The 15,594-nt window shown below is 41.3% G+C and overlaps 1 protein-coding gene across 1 annotated transcript in view; it reads right to left on the reverse strand.

Moving 5' to 3' along the window:
- The window catches only part of dcc (DCC netrin 1 receptor), a 341,027-nt gene that overhangs the window by 77,018 nt on the left and 248,415 nt on the right, over positions 1-15,594 (reverse strand). The window contains exons 16-18 of the mRNA XM_084383879.1: positions 12,964-13,059; positions 4,103-4,341; positions 2,115-2,253 (exon numbers count right to left, since the gene is read on the reverse strand). Of these exons, the coding sequence (XP_084240005.1) occupies positions 2,115-2,253; positions 4,103-4,341; positions 12,964-13,059 (474 nt within the window). The remainder of the gene's footprint in view (positions 1-2,114; positions 2,254-4,102; positions 4,342-12,963; positions 13,060-15,594) is intronic.

Below are 15,594 nucleotides of genomic sequence, written 5' to 3' on the forward strand. Positions count from 1 at the left end.
GCATCGCAGCTATCTTAATAAGAGAGAGAAAAAAAACAACAACACTGAATGAGTAAGTAGCCAGACAGACCTTATGGGGGTGTGTTAAAACACAGCGGTACATCCTTTAGTGTCTATGCCTCAGTGTGCCAGGAAAAAGAGGCATATAGTAGGCATATGGTAAATAAAAATGAATACTGGAGGCAGGTGCTGCATCACTGTGATATAGGCAGCACTAAACTAAAATGTCTTTACTCACTTCTCCAGAGCAGTGAGAAGAAACTTTGGCTAGAATATGACAGCTCCTTGGTGACGTATCAAAAGTTTGGCAGGGTAAAACAGGGAATATTCAGTATTTTTCTCACATTCCTTTTCACTCCACTGAATTCGTCTGGGTAGAAAGAGATCCTCTTGTTGTCCAAATGAATGTCGCCTTTCTCCCTTGCAAGCCGGAGGACCTTTTCTCTGTGGGCGAAGTTGGGAAAGAATTTTGCAATGATGTCTGACACTTTCCTAATGTGGTGAGCCCTCTCCACCATGATCTGGGATGGAAAGTTGTCACAGCCTAGGAGCCTCAGCACAAGTTGCTCCAGGAACCCCGCTGCATCTCATCCCTCCATCTTCTCCGGTATATTAATAATCCTCATTTTGGACCTCCTGCTACAGTTCTCAAGGTCGTCTGCTTTTTCTTTCAGGATAGCCATTTGTTTTTCCAACTTCTCCGTGCAACTACAATTCAGTAATGATGTTGTCGTTGGCGCCCACATGTGTCTCCAACTCCTGGACTTGTTCAGATAATGAAGAGAGCGATCGTTCAATCTTGTTCAGCAATATTTATATGACTGCCATCTTCTTGTCAACGTGTTCAAGCAGGTTGTCTTTACTCTCCTGGATAGCCTTTAAGAGGCTGTCGTGTGCCTCTTGTCTGCCGACCATGATTGCAGGGCTAGCTTCAGGGCTTGTTTCGGTGTAACCAGGTGGTTTATGTCACTTTTTCCTCCTGAGGTTTGCCATGCATTCAACTTTGGGAGCTCACGAAAGTATGTCCATACCTGACTACGTCATCTGAAACTCCCTGTGGGTGATTATTCCTAACAGTAAAGTAGAGGTATTATGCTGCAGAGTGCCAGTGAAGCCAGTTTTTGCCATGTTTTGCAATGAGAATGTGGTCAGTGTTTGTGTCCAGAGCCGGTGGACCACTGCAGGGACTGAGTGGGCTCAGTCCATCTGTTCGCTCTGAATGTCAATGTATTCCAGTGGGCCCCAGGGAGCTGGTGTGGGTAGTTCCGTTCATGCTTAATTGGGTGACAAATCCTCAAACATGATTGTAAACATCCTGAAAGGAATACCTTGACATTTTGATTTTAGTCTGCAGTTGGATTTCATTGTAGCAGACAGTTGACAAGTTGTTGTGTGTGAGTGAGTTTTTCCATTATGCTACACTGAACCAAAATGTGATTTCTCTGCAATTTTCAAACCCCCTTAACAAAAGTAATTGTCGTTCCCCAAGGGAAAATAAAGCACCTTTATTGGCTTGGTGAAACCATGTTTACTGAACCTGCCCTCATTCAGTGTATCCCTATTTTCCCAGAATGACCTTCAACAAATCCTGTGAACTTCCTCTGTTCAGTAGTTTTGTCAGTGAAAGGGAAGTGATAGAGTAAAAGTTTATTACAAGGTCCACTTAATAGAGTATAGTGATAGTTCAGGCAGAGGACTGAAGTTGAGCGCTTAGCTGATTGGCATTAGCTGCTCTATTCTTGATTCTGCATCAATGGGACATTCATCATCTTTTGACCTCAAGCTGACAAGTAATGTAGATCTAGATATGTAACTAGAATTCTACTGGTACACGCTAAAATCCTGCAAGGGAGATTTAGGGTTATCTACCTATCTACCTATCTATCTGTCTGTCTGTCTGTCTGTCTGTCTGTCTGTCTAGTCTTCCATGCAGCTGTCATACACCACTCCAACATGAAATGGCAAGCACCCTGAAAACAAAGGGCTGTTTGAGGGTTAAGACTTGGGTTTTGGGAAAAAATGTTGGGTCAGGGTTTAGGTTAGGGATGTGTTATGGACATGGGCTCCTCACAAGGGCAGAAATAGAAATATGATTGCATGTCTGAGAGACCTACCTGCTTCATAAGTTGTGGCGTGCGCAGTCATACTCCAGGTGCTGGACTTGCGACCTTTGGTTACCATGACAGCAAACTCGTACATAGTGTTTGGTTTGAGGCCAGTGACAGTGTGGCTGAGAGCTGTGGTGTCTGCAGACTGTAAACACAATAAAGATGTAGAATTGACATGTTTTTAGAATAAAATGGAAGGCAAATGTGAAGTTGTTTGTCAAGACAAAAGATTAAAGCTGTTGTTACAGTACATATTTTTGCCAATAAAGAAGAATTCTAGACATAATGAGATGAATAATGCCTCAGAATTTCATAAAACGCTGATCATTTTTTGTGTGGACAGTCATTCTTTCCTTGGGTTTGTACTTGTGATAGAATTTCAAAGACTTCCACATCAGTGAATATTAACACACTTCAGCATCTGCAAACTCAGTTCTGTTTTCACCTTAAGACTAGGCTTATGTTTGTCCTTGTGTCACCAAGAAAATGTCTTATATTCTGAGACTGATGGAGAAAAAAGATGGAGAAAAGACTTCTCTCCATCTCTGTCTCCTGCCAACTGCGCTTTATTAAGGTGAGCTGACTGTCTGCCCTTGTATAGATTTACTATTTCCAGTGTTTTGAAGCAGAATCTTGTCAAAGTTTTCATGAAGTTCAGAGTTTTCATCGGAAGAAAAACAGTCTCACAAGGTGAACAGGAGAAAATGAAAACATCAGTGAAGGATGGTTTTCACAGCAATCGAAATGATTCCGGCTCAGTTTTTAGTACAATATTTTTTATAGTTCTGTGACTCATGAAAAACATGACACTGAAATACAACTCGTGTCATTTATTAAGTTTAATAAATGTCAATGGGCAGTGGTGTTTATGCACCGCAGCTTGGAAAGATAATCGCATTGCATGTCTACGCAGGTTCATGTGTGCACAAAAAATGACAGTTGCGTTTTCCAGGAACATACAGACCAGACATAAAGGGCGCACTCACACTAGGCAATCTGTAATCTGTGCCCAAGCATGTTTGGCCCCAAAGTCCAGTTTGTTTGATTAGTGTAAGCGCTCTGTACCGTGCTCAAGCACAGTACACTTTCTTGGCCCTTGTATCATTGGAAGAGGTGTGTTTCTGTATGGTACGGGCGACTATGACTAAATTACATGAATTAAGCCACAAAAAAGTAAGTACAGTCATGTTCTTGTGAACGTGATGACGTATGTACAAGAGATAACCGTGCTCAAGCCTGGTTGTGGCCAGAGCAATGTGAGTGCAGGCCAGCGGGCGACTGGGAAGGAGGGTCAATCGTGCTTCGGTACAGTACGGAGCAACTGGGCCAAAAGTGACTGCACCCTAAGATGGCACTCCCAGGCACTCATAATTTTAAAACAAGACAATGATTATCTTTCTCTCAGTCAGGGTTTAGTTACAAGTCATGATTAATAGGCTACAAGATTAAAAGCAATAGACTGATGTTGACTACTGAGTATAGCTTACATGCTTATGTTAACATTCTATAGCCAAAGCTTTGTAGGAAATTAAATTGTGAGGACTGGACTAATCACCAGGCAGCAGAGCCAAAACTTAGTGTTCTATTTGATTATTTTCTACATTTTATATTTTCCACAATTTCTCATTAATGGTCATGTTATTTATGAGATAACCTCTATTTTTTAAGTGCACCAGAATGCATGAAAGGTAAGATGAAGTTAAGTCCCAAGTCAACACAGGTAAGTCCCAAGCAAAGTGCCAAGTTAAGACAGCTAAGTCCCAAGTATAGTCAGGTAAGTCCCAAGTCAGGATTCAGTGAGAATATCATAGTGAATGAGTAATTGGTTTTACAGTCAATGTCAAGTCCCAAGTGATTTTGTCAAATCAAATCAAGAGTAGTGAGATTCACAAGTCTGAGTCCTGTCCAAGTCATATCCACACCTCTGGCAGAATAATAATAAACTAGGAACTGATGTAGCACATTAACATCATGGACTGACTGTCTGTGTTTACCTTATACTTTCCACTAGTAGAGTAGCTGGTCTTCCACTTGACAGAGTAGTACCGCACCTCAGACGCCTTCTGGTTCTTGGTCATGGAGTTGTCAGCCCAGGAGACACGGACCGAGTCCGAGGACAGAGCCACTGCTTGTACACCCACCGGGGGGATCATGGGAGTGATGGTGTCTGGCATGGGAGTGGGGTATTTATCAAAGAGGTGGAAGAGGTCATCCTCAGATGGGTCAACGGGGTCTAAGGTGGGGCCGTTAATGGTAAGCAGGGTGTTTGGGGATAATTAATGAAATTGTACAGTGTAATGAATGTGCGATAATGAAGATTTATATATGGAGATAAGTGTGACACAAGCATTTATTCAGATTAATATAGGTTTGTTACATGTTCAGATATGCACAGGTAAAAAAAAAAAGAAAAGTCAAACATAAAGATAAGATGACATGGAAGATGATGCAAGATGATACAATTTGGACATGCAGCAGGCAGCCATGTTTGTTTGAAAAGTAAAAAGAAAAGGAGGAGTGGATGGTAAGGAAATGAAAAACAGGAGAGAAAAGAGGAGATAAAAAGACAAATAGTAAGAAGACAGTGACAGATAAAAGGCCTCGCTCTAAACAGAGGTGGAGCCTCAGATCCACAGAGAACCAACATATTTGTCATATTTATCATTTGTCTATATATTCCCATTTTCCCATATCCATCCCATTTCACATTTTTAAAGGGCATGGAGGGGATTTGTCTTTCTTAAAAAGTAAAATAAATAAACACCAAAATGTCCTGAGAAATCACCAAAATTGGAAAATCTGACTGTGTTCTTCTTTATATATAAACAAATGAAAGCCCTCTGTGTGGATCTGTGTCTCTAGCCAATCGGAGAGCATATGCTGTCTTCATGTGCTTTCAAAAATACTGGAGACGTGAGCATGTTCGAGAAAACTAAACTGAAAAATAAAATACATCTTTATTTTTGTGAATCATAGTACTTGAACATGAAGCATTTGAAAGTCTCACAGAATGTAGAAATGTGACTTCTGAAATAGGAAGTTAAAGCTGGAGGAGCACCTGAAGGTAGCAGAACATGAAACAGATGCTAACAGAAAGCTAGAAGGAGCAGAGATAAACACAGTGATCAGAGGAATCAGAGATAAAACTTGCTCTGCTGATTTTAGCTCTGTGGCCTCTGATCTACTGTTAGTCAAACAAAGTAAGTGACACAGATAGTTTGAAAACACCAACAGTTTTAAACTTTGCAATGCTGTTTTCTGGTTCACTGCATGAATTCAATGAAACAGAAAAATCACTATTAGGTTTGTTGCTGATGGTTTTACTGTTCTTGCCAGAATTACTGACTGAGATTACATGGTGAACAAAATAAAAATAAATCATAGACATAAAAGATGTCATAACTAAAAAACAGCAGAACAAAATATTTAACCATATTGATTCAAATGATGTGATTAAAATATATAAAACCACAACTTTTAATTGCACTTAAAATTAAAAAAGTTCAGTCTTCATCTGATTCTGTTCTTTTTCGAAAAAATGATCATAAATGACACCACAGAAAGCAGATCACTGTCTGTCCCTCTAGAATGTTTTCTGATTCAAACATGTATGTTTGTGTGTTTGCCTCACGCACACAAGCACACATAAATAGAGAGGGAGACAGAGAGTGATTTTAGAAGTGTAACTGGAACAAATCACTTCAAACTTAGAGTTGTTCAGCTTACTCAGACTCAACATCATCATCAGCTCTCGAATCCACCTACACAATCTAGACTGTTGACAGGCCAAAGTGGGCAGGTGCAACAGTAATCCCAGTGCAAACTGAACAGTAAAGTACAGGTGCAAACTGAACAGTAAAGTACAGGTGTAAACTGTACAGTAAAGTACAGATGTAAACTGTACAGTAAAGTACAGATGCAAACTGTACAGTAAAGTACAGGTGCCAACTGAACAATAAAATACAGATGCAAACTGATCAGTAAAGTACAGGTGCAAACTAAAACTAGACCTAATCTGACAAGCAGTGGGTGTTGACGTATTGTCAACCACAGATATGTTAAAACTGTATCTTTGATATGTTTGGAATTTAAGTTTGATATGTCCAAACTTTACATTTTGTGTGTTTATGTTACAACTTCACGTTTAATTTCAGTTTAACATTGTGACAAAGGTGTGCTAATGGTCTTTTTAGGTTAAGCCACAACATCCTCCTGGTTAGGTTTGGGAAAAGAAAATGTTTTGGCTGAAAATACCTGGTTCTGTTGCCACAAACATGGCCAGAAAATGTCCCGACATCTAGTAAAAAATATCCAGTAGTTTCATGCCAGAGATGGGGACTTGAGTCTGCAAACAAAGTTGCCACACAAAGAGACTTGAGACTTGACTTGGACTTGTACCCAAAAGACTGGAGACTCTGCTTGGACTTACGATCTAGGACCTGTGAACAGTCTCAGCTTTTAGCCTGGCGAGTTGATGTTGACTGTCATTCCCTCTCAGTTGTTGCTCAAATGGATGGGCTGGAGGGTGGGGGAGGGACATTCTGCTGTGCACTCTTCTCTGATTGATTGTTACATAAGCTAATGAGTGAAAAGTCTGAGTCAGGTACAGTATAGAGACGGTATAATGTGTAACTTATGTGTAGTTTTGCTTGCGGTTGGTGGTGGTGCTAATATAGGGAATTATGATCTGTACTGGATGGCACAGCAAATGATAGAATGCTCATTATAGCCATTAAGCCAAGACTTGAGACTTGACTTGGACTTGCACCTCAGAGAATTCAGACCTGACATAAGACTTGCAAAAAAAGACTTGGAGAGCATCTCTGTTTCATGCTTACAAATGTTAAAACGCGACCTTGAGCAGTAGTTTCTTGCCTGCAGTCCTCTTACCTAGCTGTCACGCTACCACCATCTCCTCCAGCTCCTGACATGAAAGTAAGCTCATAGCTCATAAACATGTAATATGAACGTTATATGAAATGTATTGTAGAAATGTTAATATGAATGTATCTGTCGTATGCCAACATTTTATTCTCACAACTGGGCTACATTTTTTGTAAACTATGCTTTACTCATGAATCATGAGACACAGATTTGTTAATAGTATTGAAACAATTTACTCACTTTCAGGTTAACCAACAAATTACCTGGTTTAGAAAATCTAGATAAACTATTGTAACTTGTTGAGTAAAATTGTATAAAATAAATAGTGACAAAGCCTACTTTTCCTTGAAGCACACACAAAGAAGAACTGATGAGCACGCCCAGTGAATTGATTTGCTGCTGGAAATTTAGCTACATTGTTTGTTTATGATCCAATAATTTAAACCACCTGAACGTTTGAACATATTGTGATCCTGACTGTAGTGCTCACAAGAAGGCAGCATCAGTCCTGGGAGATGAAGGAGACTCACCCTGTTGTGTCTGCAGTGTAAACGAGACCACTGAGAGAATCAACACTGACATCTAATGTGCTTCTGTTGAAGAGAGATGTACAGCTGCAGGGGCGGACACAGACAGAGAGACTGATGAGAGACAGAGAGATTGATGAAAGAGGTGTTAAGAGCTACGGGGCGAGCTGCAGCAGGCCCTGTCGTGGTTAAACTGGTCGTCCAGCATCACAATAAAGCTCCAGTCAGGACAGAATACTGATGAGGACAGAGGACAGCCTCCTCCCCCTCCTCCACCACAGCACTCCCACCTCTATTCTCTTCTCCCTCCTTCCTTATTTCCTCACTCTCTACATCGCCCCTCTGTCTGCTCACTTTTTTCCTCCTTTGCACATTTTCTGCACTCTGTCTTTTATTCCTCTCTGTCCCGTCCTGCATGGCTCCCTCTTTTCCTCCCTCCTCTCCTTCCTCTTCTTCCAACCTTCCATCCTTCCATCTCTTATTTCATCATTCTTCTTTCCAGTACCTTTTCCATCCCTTGCTTACCTCTCTACCGCATTTCCTCCCTTTTTCTATCGTCTATGAATTATTTTTATTGCTCGTATCCGTCCCCCGTCTCCCTTCCTCTTTCCTTTCTCTCTGTCTCTCTGCAGTCCTCCAGTCGTTGATTAAATGGCGGCATGGCGGTTGGTTGATGATCAGCTCTGTGTCTGCAGTGCGCTGATGTCAAGGCGAGGACGAGGCAGTATATTAACGAGGATCCTACTGTTAACGAGCCGTTCTTTAAGGCTCTCATAAAAAACTCTCGAGCAGCCTGCCAACATAAGTGACAGAGAATTCAGCTTGTCCCGGCTCGACGAGACAGAAAGTGTGTTTGTGTGAGTGGATGTACTGTATATCTCCCTGTGTGTGACACTGCTGATGACCTTGTCAGTTCTTGTCTCAGCCCTCAGGGTCCTAGCTTATCAACTCCTGACTATCACACTACAACTCTGTGTCAGACTGTGTATCCCGAGAGAACTCCAGATGGGTTTACAAATCTCTGCAGAACTACATATTTGTTTAGAATACTTCTACAGAACTGCTGATGTGTTTACTGCCAATGTAATTCTAAATTCTACATAGAACAAAACAGAACCATAGTTTTCTGTCTATGTATTTGATAATTTTATATAGTACTTCAAATGTGTCCATGAGTCTTTACAGAACTCCAGATGTTTTTTCATTCCTACAAAAGTCCAGATGTGTTAATATATCTCTATAGCATTCTAGACATGTTTATGTATGTCTATATAACTTCAGATACAGATAATGTTACAGAACTCCACGTGTCAGAGTATCTCTATACAAATCCAGATGTGTCTATGAATCTCTTTCGAACTTCAGATTTGTGTGCGTATTTGAACAGAAATGATCAAAGATGTCTGTGTATGTCTGTAGAACTCCAGATGTTTTTCATCATTCATTCTATGACCGATTAGTTGTGATTACACTGAGTGTTGAGGTTAATTTTGCAGGATATCTAAGAGTTGAAGCTTCTCTCCTTCTGTCCATATATGCACCCACAGCTGCACACACTCTCTCCCTCAGTCTCGCTTGATGTTGCTGGTTCTGATACATTCTTCTGTACAGATATATCACCTGATAAACACTCACCTAACCAGGAATCTGCTTAGTAGAATTAATTATTCATCAAGTAAGGGACATAATTTTTAATCAAAGCAGATTATTTATGTCTGGACCACTCTTTCTCCTCATCCAAAAAGTATAGAACTCCTGCTCTATAGAACCCACTGTGTCTACACAGTCATCTGTTTTGTTCTTTTCCTCAACTAGAGATGTACATTTATTTTTGTCTATTCCATTACCAACAAAGGATAATGTTGCACACGGTTACAGGTTTACTTACCATAAACTTCAGTAACTCCAAAAATACTTCCTTTAACCCCCTGATATACTTATCTTGGATTTTCAGCCGTCTAACGTGAATCAGTGGGCAATGTGTCTTTAAAGATCCTCACAGAACTATGTGTGTCTCTTTACCAACTAGCCGTGACAGAGCAGAGGGCTCTTCCATTCCAAAACAAACCCTGACTGAGAGCAAAACTTTTATCCAGCTGATATCATACAGTCTCATCCCTTTGCTGTTCAGTGTAAACCTGGAACATTATAAGTTATTCCAGCAAAAATCTTAACATGACCTTTGTTTTGTCTAAATTTGTAAGTCTTACACTCCCTTAATATATCTAGACTGCCTAGCCACCACCTGGATTTAACTAAGCAGATAGGTCAGAGCCTTCCATTGGATAATTACTACAGTGATTAATATGATTCAGCTGGTATCAAGTTATTTAACCCTAACTGATGCAGTGAGGGGCTTCTCATTTCTTAAACAACCATCTCTGAAGACAAAAGATGTTACTCTGTTTCAGAAGGGTCAGATTATTGGCCTGCATCAAGCAAAGAAAACAACTAAGGAGATGCTGAAACTACTAAACTTGGGTTAAGAACTGTCCAACGCATTATTAAAACTTCATCTTAAAATCAATTAAATTAAATTAAATTAAATTAAAAAAAGGTCATCTTCAACTTTTGGTGAGATCAAATGGTATGAAATCAACAATAGAACTCACGTCTATGTTTAATAGTGAAAGTAAGAGCATTTCCACACACACCATGTGAAGAGAACTCAAGAGATTGGGACTAAACAGCTGTGTAGCCTTAAGAAAACAACTTATCAGTGAGGCTAATCTGTTTGCTAGGGAGCATACAGATTGGACTCTGGAGCAATGGAAACGGGTCATGTGGTCTGATGAGCCCAGATGTACCCTGCTCCAGAGTGATGGGCCCATCGGGTAAGAAGCAAGGCAAATAGAGTGATGCACCCATCATGCCTAGTGCCTAATGTACAAGCCTGTGGGGGCATTGTTATGATCTGGGGTTGAATCAGTTGGTTAGGTCTCGGTTCAGCAACGTTATGTGCCCAAAAAATGAAGTCAGCTGACTGCCTGAATATACTGAATAACAGGTTTTTCCATCAATGGATTTTTTCTTCCATGATGGCACGAGCATATTCCAAGTTGACAATGCCACAATTCACTGGGCTCAAACTGTGAAAGAGTGGTTCAGGGAGCATGAGACATAATTTTCACACATGGATTGGCCACCACAGAGTCCAGACCTTAACCCCGTTGAGAATCTTTGGGATGTGCTGGAGAAGACTTAATGCAGGGGCCTGACTCTCCCATCATCAATACAAGATCGTGGTGAAAAATTAATACAATTCTGGACGGAAATAAATGTTGTGACACTGCATAAGCTGATCAAAATGATGCCACACTTTAGGAATGTTCAAACTAAGACTCAAAATACGGTCGGACTAAGAGCGTTCATAAGACTATACAGTATTGCCCACCACTGAATTTGTAATGAATTGCAATACATTTGAGCTTCTGTGCGTTGATTACAGTATGAAACATTACCCTCTTCTATTTTCATGATGACTAGTTATACTTATGAGTGTCATTACTCTCACAAGAGTTAAAAGCGCTCATTAGTGGTGGTTAAGTTCAGTTCACTGTTGGCAGAAAAAATGTGTGTGTTGTGCCTTCTTTCTCTCCTCACTCATCTCTTTTCCGTCCTTGCCCTCATTTATTTTTTTTCATCTTCTTTCCATGAGCTGCCAATAACGTCCACCAAATGTCTGTCTCCCTTTCTGTGCCCCCTTCTGCTGTTTCTCTCTCAAGACTCCATACCCATCTCCCTCTCTTCTCCTTCTTCTTCCTCTTTTAAAGAAATTTCAATCAAAGACAACAAGCACGAGTTTAAAAAATCTTTTTTGAAAAGTTTCACCATAAAAACATCCTGTAGAAAAATATTAAGAAACTGAGCTGTGACTATCATCACATCATGATGAGTGAAAAACAGCAGAAATGTGGCATTTCTATGCAAGCAATAAAGGATTTATGTCAGCTGCAGGCTGCCGAGTGTGCAGAGGAGGGCTGGCTGATTAATTCATAAGATGAAACTTGGCTGAGAGTTGGATGTGTTTCATTTATCTCACTTCTGCATGCCATAGTCTGCAGGAAGAGCTAATGAGTCCCTCTCTCTCTCTCTGTCTCTCTCTCTCTCTCTCTCTCTCTGATGAAGGCCTACATACAGTATTTAACTTTTTTCAATTCAAGAAGTTCACACAAATTGTAAATATCTATTCATTCAATCACACATACATTCACTCACTCACTCGTGAACTCATTCTTTTATTCATACAGCAATCCATTTTTACAGTCAGTTATCCTTTCATCAAAACTGGCTAATTCTACCGCTTACATTTGCTTTGCTACTTAGTGCAAGTTCTACTACTGCGACGACTGCTACTATTACCAATGTAACTTATAGTGCTTCTACTACTACTACTACTTAAATACAGCTGTTTCTGAAGTAGCTGCTGTGGGCTACTACTGGTTTGTTTGTTTTTTGAGTGAGTGAGTGAGTGCGTGAGTGAGTAAAAAACTTGAAACTGGTTGAATACAACAGTGACACCCAAGTGGGCAAGACTAATCTGTGCTGTGGTTCTGTGCCTGTGCTTGCATTGTGTCTGAGGACATTTGCATAAAATATAGACCAATTGGTGCAACAACTGCTACTCATACTGTCGCTAAGCCACTATTACTAAAGCGACTACTCCTAGTTACACTGGTACTGCTAACACCCCCCGGCTTACATTGAGAAGGAAGTGGCTGTAAAATGGTAGTTACTGTATGTTTTTCAGCGCTACAACCACCACAAAAAGATTAGTTTCACTATCAAAATCTGATCCATTTGGTCCAATCATATTTGGAAGATCTGGAAGAGCTGCATGATAAAATCATTTTATCCCCATTGCAAAGAGCAAAAACAGAAGTCCACCAGCTATTGGCCACACAATGTAGAAGCTATGGGGAAGATCTGGGTATTCTAAATGTATTTCTCTATACTCTATAACCCACTCTTTACTCTATAACCCACTCTATACACTGCAACCGACTCTATACTCTATAACCCCCTCTTTACTCTATAACCCACTCTATACACTGCAACCCAATCTATACTCTATAACCCACTCTTTACTTTACTTAACCAGAATTCATATGTTAAATGGGCTAATGGGCTGTACTCCTTCTGCTAATACTGCTGCTTGACCTACTGCTGCTGCTGTTATAATACTACTACAAATACTGTTTTAATGCCAGTACTATTTCTACTAATGGTTTTCCATGCAATTCTTATTCCACTACAATAATTAAATGCTACTGCTACCCCTACCTTTGGCATACTAACAGCAGTCTGTACATCAAACTCAAATTTCTTCAGTTTCATATACTGATGCCGACACAAAAATCATATTCTGGACTGACATGTAACGTGTTATTTTATCTGCCACACATCACTTGAGTGTGTCAGTATTATCTTGTGGATGATCATACCTGTCAGAGATCGTGTGACCGCGCTCTCATACAGAGGAACTCCCTCTCCGGCATTATTGAACGCCTTCAGGGAAATCACATAGTGCGAGCTTGGCTCTGAGAGACCAATAGGGAGACAGAGAGAAAGAGACATAATGAGTTATTTTAAAGGACATTCAGCAAATAAAACATAGTACATCATCATTTCAAAATGTAACTTTTATTTCTTTCACCTTCTATAAACTTCAACAATACATATTCATTTAAATGTTAGGCTAGGTAGGTTCGCCCAGTTTTACTTTGAACATAACACTTCCATTCCCTATCCCGATTGTCTTATGTTGACTAGTTAACCCTCCTAGATAACCTTGATAACTGTCAGCCACTTAAGTTAGCTAACTACTGCTAATAACTGCTAATCCTATCCATATGCTTTGAAAACTCATGCAAAGTGGATTTTTTCAGCTTTTCAGTATCACATTTGTTGTAGCAATGGTTGTAGCCAAGCAACTTTTGTTGTTCATGTTCATGTTCAAGTCATTTTTGCTTCAATGTCCTCTGTTATGATTTAACAACATTTCTATTTACTCTGAACTTTTTTGGACACATCCACATGGTCAGTAACTGAAAAATACTGAGAATAATATCAAAATAAATGTATGTAACTTTCTTATGGAAGGTGATGTCATGTCCTGTCATATTTGGTGGATATTTTGGTGCTTGCCCAGCCCTCCGCACCTCTGCAGCCAGCTGTCTCACTCCATGCTCTCCGGCATCTCAGCGCATCACACTACCACCAGCGTCACCGTGAGCTACCACACCTCTACCTCCACACTACCAGACAGGGACTCCGCCTGGAGTGCTCAACTCCTTCACTTGCAGAATTGTTGTGAAATCAATAAATCACTTACAGCCTCAGTGTCCGCATTTGGGTCCACACTCTACCAAACCAAGCTTAACAGAATCATCTGGCCAAGATACGGACCCAGCGGATCTGAATTCCATCCATCAGGCCCTAAATGCTCAAGGTGCCCTCGTGGGAAGACACGAACAAATGCTTCAGGGACTAATGGAAACACTTCAGACTATCTACCAGCGTTTCCCAGATCGGCCATCAAGTCAACCTGCTCACCTCCCAACCACCTGCCTCTTCCTCAACTACACCTGCTGCTGTGAGTAACCACCCCAGTACGAACTCTACTCAGTCCTCTTCTCCCCTGGTCAAAGAACCTTTTGTTCCCCCACCAGAACATTACTCCGGAGATTTAGGGTCATGTGGTAGCTTTTTACTTCAATGCTCTCATGTATTGAATTTGCAACCTACCAGTTACACCTCTGATAAAGCTAAGATCACGTATTCCATGAATTTGTTGAGAGGTAAAGCAGCTCAGTGGGCAACAGCTTTGTGGGAGGCAGGTTCAGGGGCTCTCAATTCTCATATTAAGTTTGTAACGGAGATGAGGAGGGCCTTTGATCATCCTGTACAGGGTTCAGAAGCAGCCACCAGATTATTTTCATTACGCCAGGGTTCACAGTCTGCAGCTAATTACTCAATTGATTTCCGCATTTTAGCTGCTAAGACGGGTTGGAACAAGCCTGTGCTCGTGAGTTTCTTTAAAAGGGGTTTATCAGACAGATTACAAGATGAGCATCTAGGGAAGAACCAACATCCCTCGAGCAGTTGATTTCTCTGGTAATCCAGCTAGATAATCGGTTCAAAGAAAGAGAGAGAGAGAAGTCATCCTCCAGCCGCATATTAGCTAGCTCCACCCCCACTCAGTTTTCTCACTCCCTGCCCATACCTCAGAGCTCCCCACGTCCCACCTGAATCCCCAGAACTGCTCCTGTTTTTCCGGAAGAGCCTATGCAGGTAGGGAGGACCCGGCCCGGCTCCAGCCCGGCGCTGCCAAAAGGTCCAGCTCGCAAGAGAATAAGGGCACATTGGTGAGCCAGACAACCTCCATTCCCAGCCCTACAGCTCACATCAACCTCCCAGCAACTCTCCAGTGGTCACAGGAGTCGCTCCCCATTCATGGATTTGTGCAGATGATAGTGTCATTGACTCCTCCCTTGTTGAACAGTCACTAATTCCCATTGAAACCCTCAAGACCCCAAGACTGTGAATGCATTAGATGGGCGGCGCATGGCAACTGTCACTCACCGCACCGCACCCATGTCATTAATTATTTCTGGCAATCATCGGAAATGTCTGCAGCTCTATGTCATCTCATCTCCCTCCTCTCCAGTAGTTCTGGGTCTCCCATGGTTACGCCCCCACATAGACAGGTGTTCCGCCTCCATTTCCAGTTGGAACGTTTTCTGTCATTACCATTGTCTCTGTTCTGCCGTCACTACTGTCAAACCATCTGTCTCTGTCGCTCCTACCTCACCCGATCTGTCCCTGGTGCCACCAGTTTACCATGATTTAGCCACAGTGTTCAGCAAGGAGCAAGCTCTGTCTGCCACCTCACCGCCCATATGACTGTGCCATTGATCTGCTGCCTGGGGCTCCTCTCCCTTCAAGTCGGCTGTAGAACCTGTCACGCTCTGAGTGAGAGTCAATGGAGGAATACATAAATACTTCCCGAGCTTCTGGTTTAATCTGGCCTTCCTTGGTGCTGGCTTCTTTTTTGTGGGGAAGAAGGATGGGAG

The sequence above is a fragment of the Pagrus pagrus genome, assembly GCF_965226575.1.
Source record: "Pagrus pagrus genome assembly, chromosome: 19".
NCBI classification, from domain to species: Eukaryota; Metazoa; Chordata; class Actinopteri; order Spariformes; family Sparidae; genus Pagrus; species Pagrus pagrus.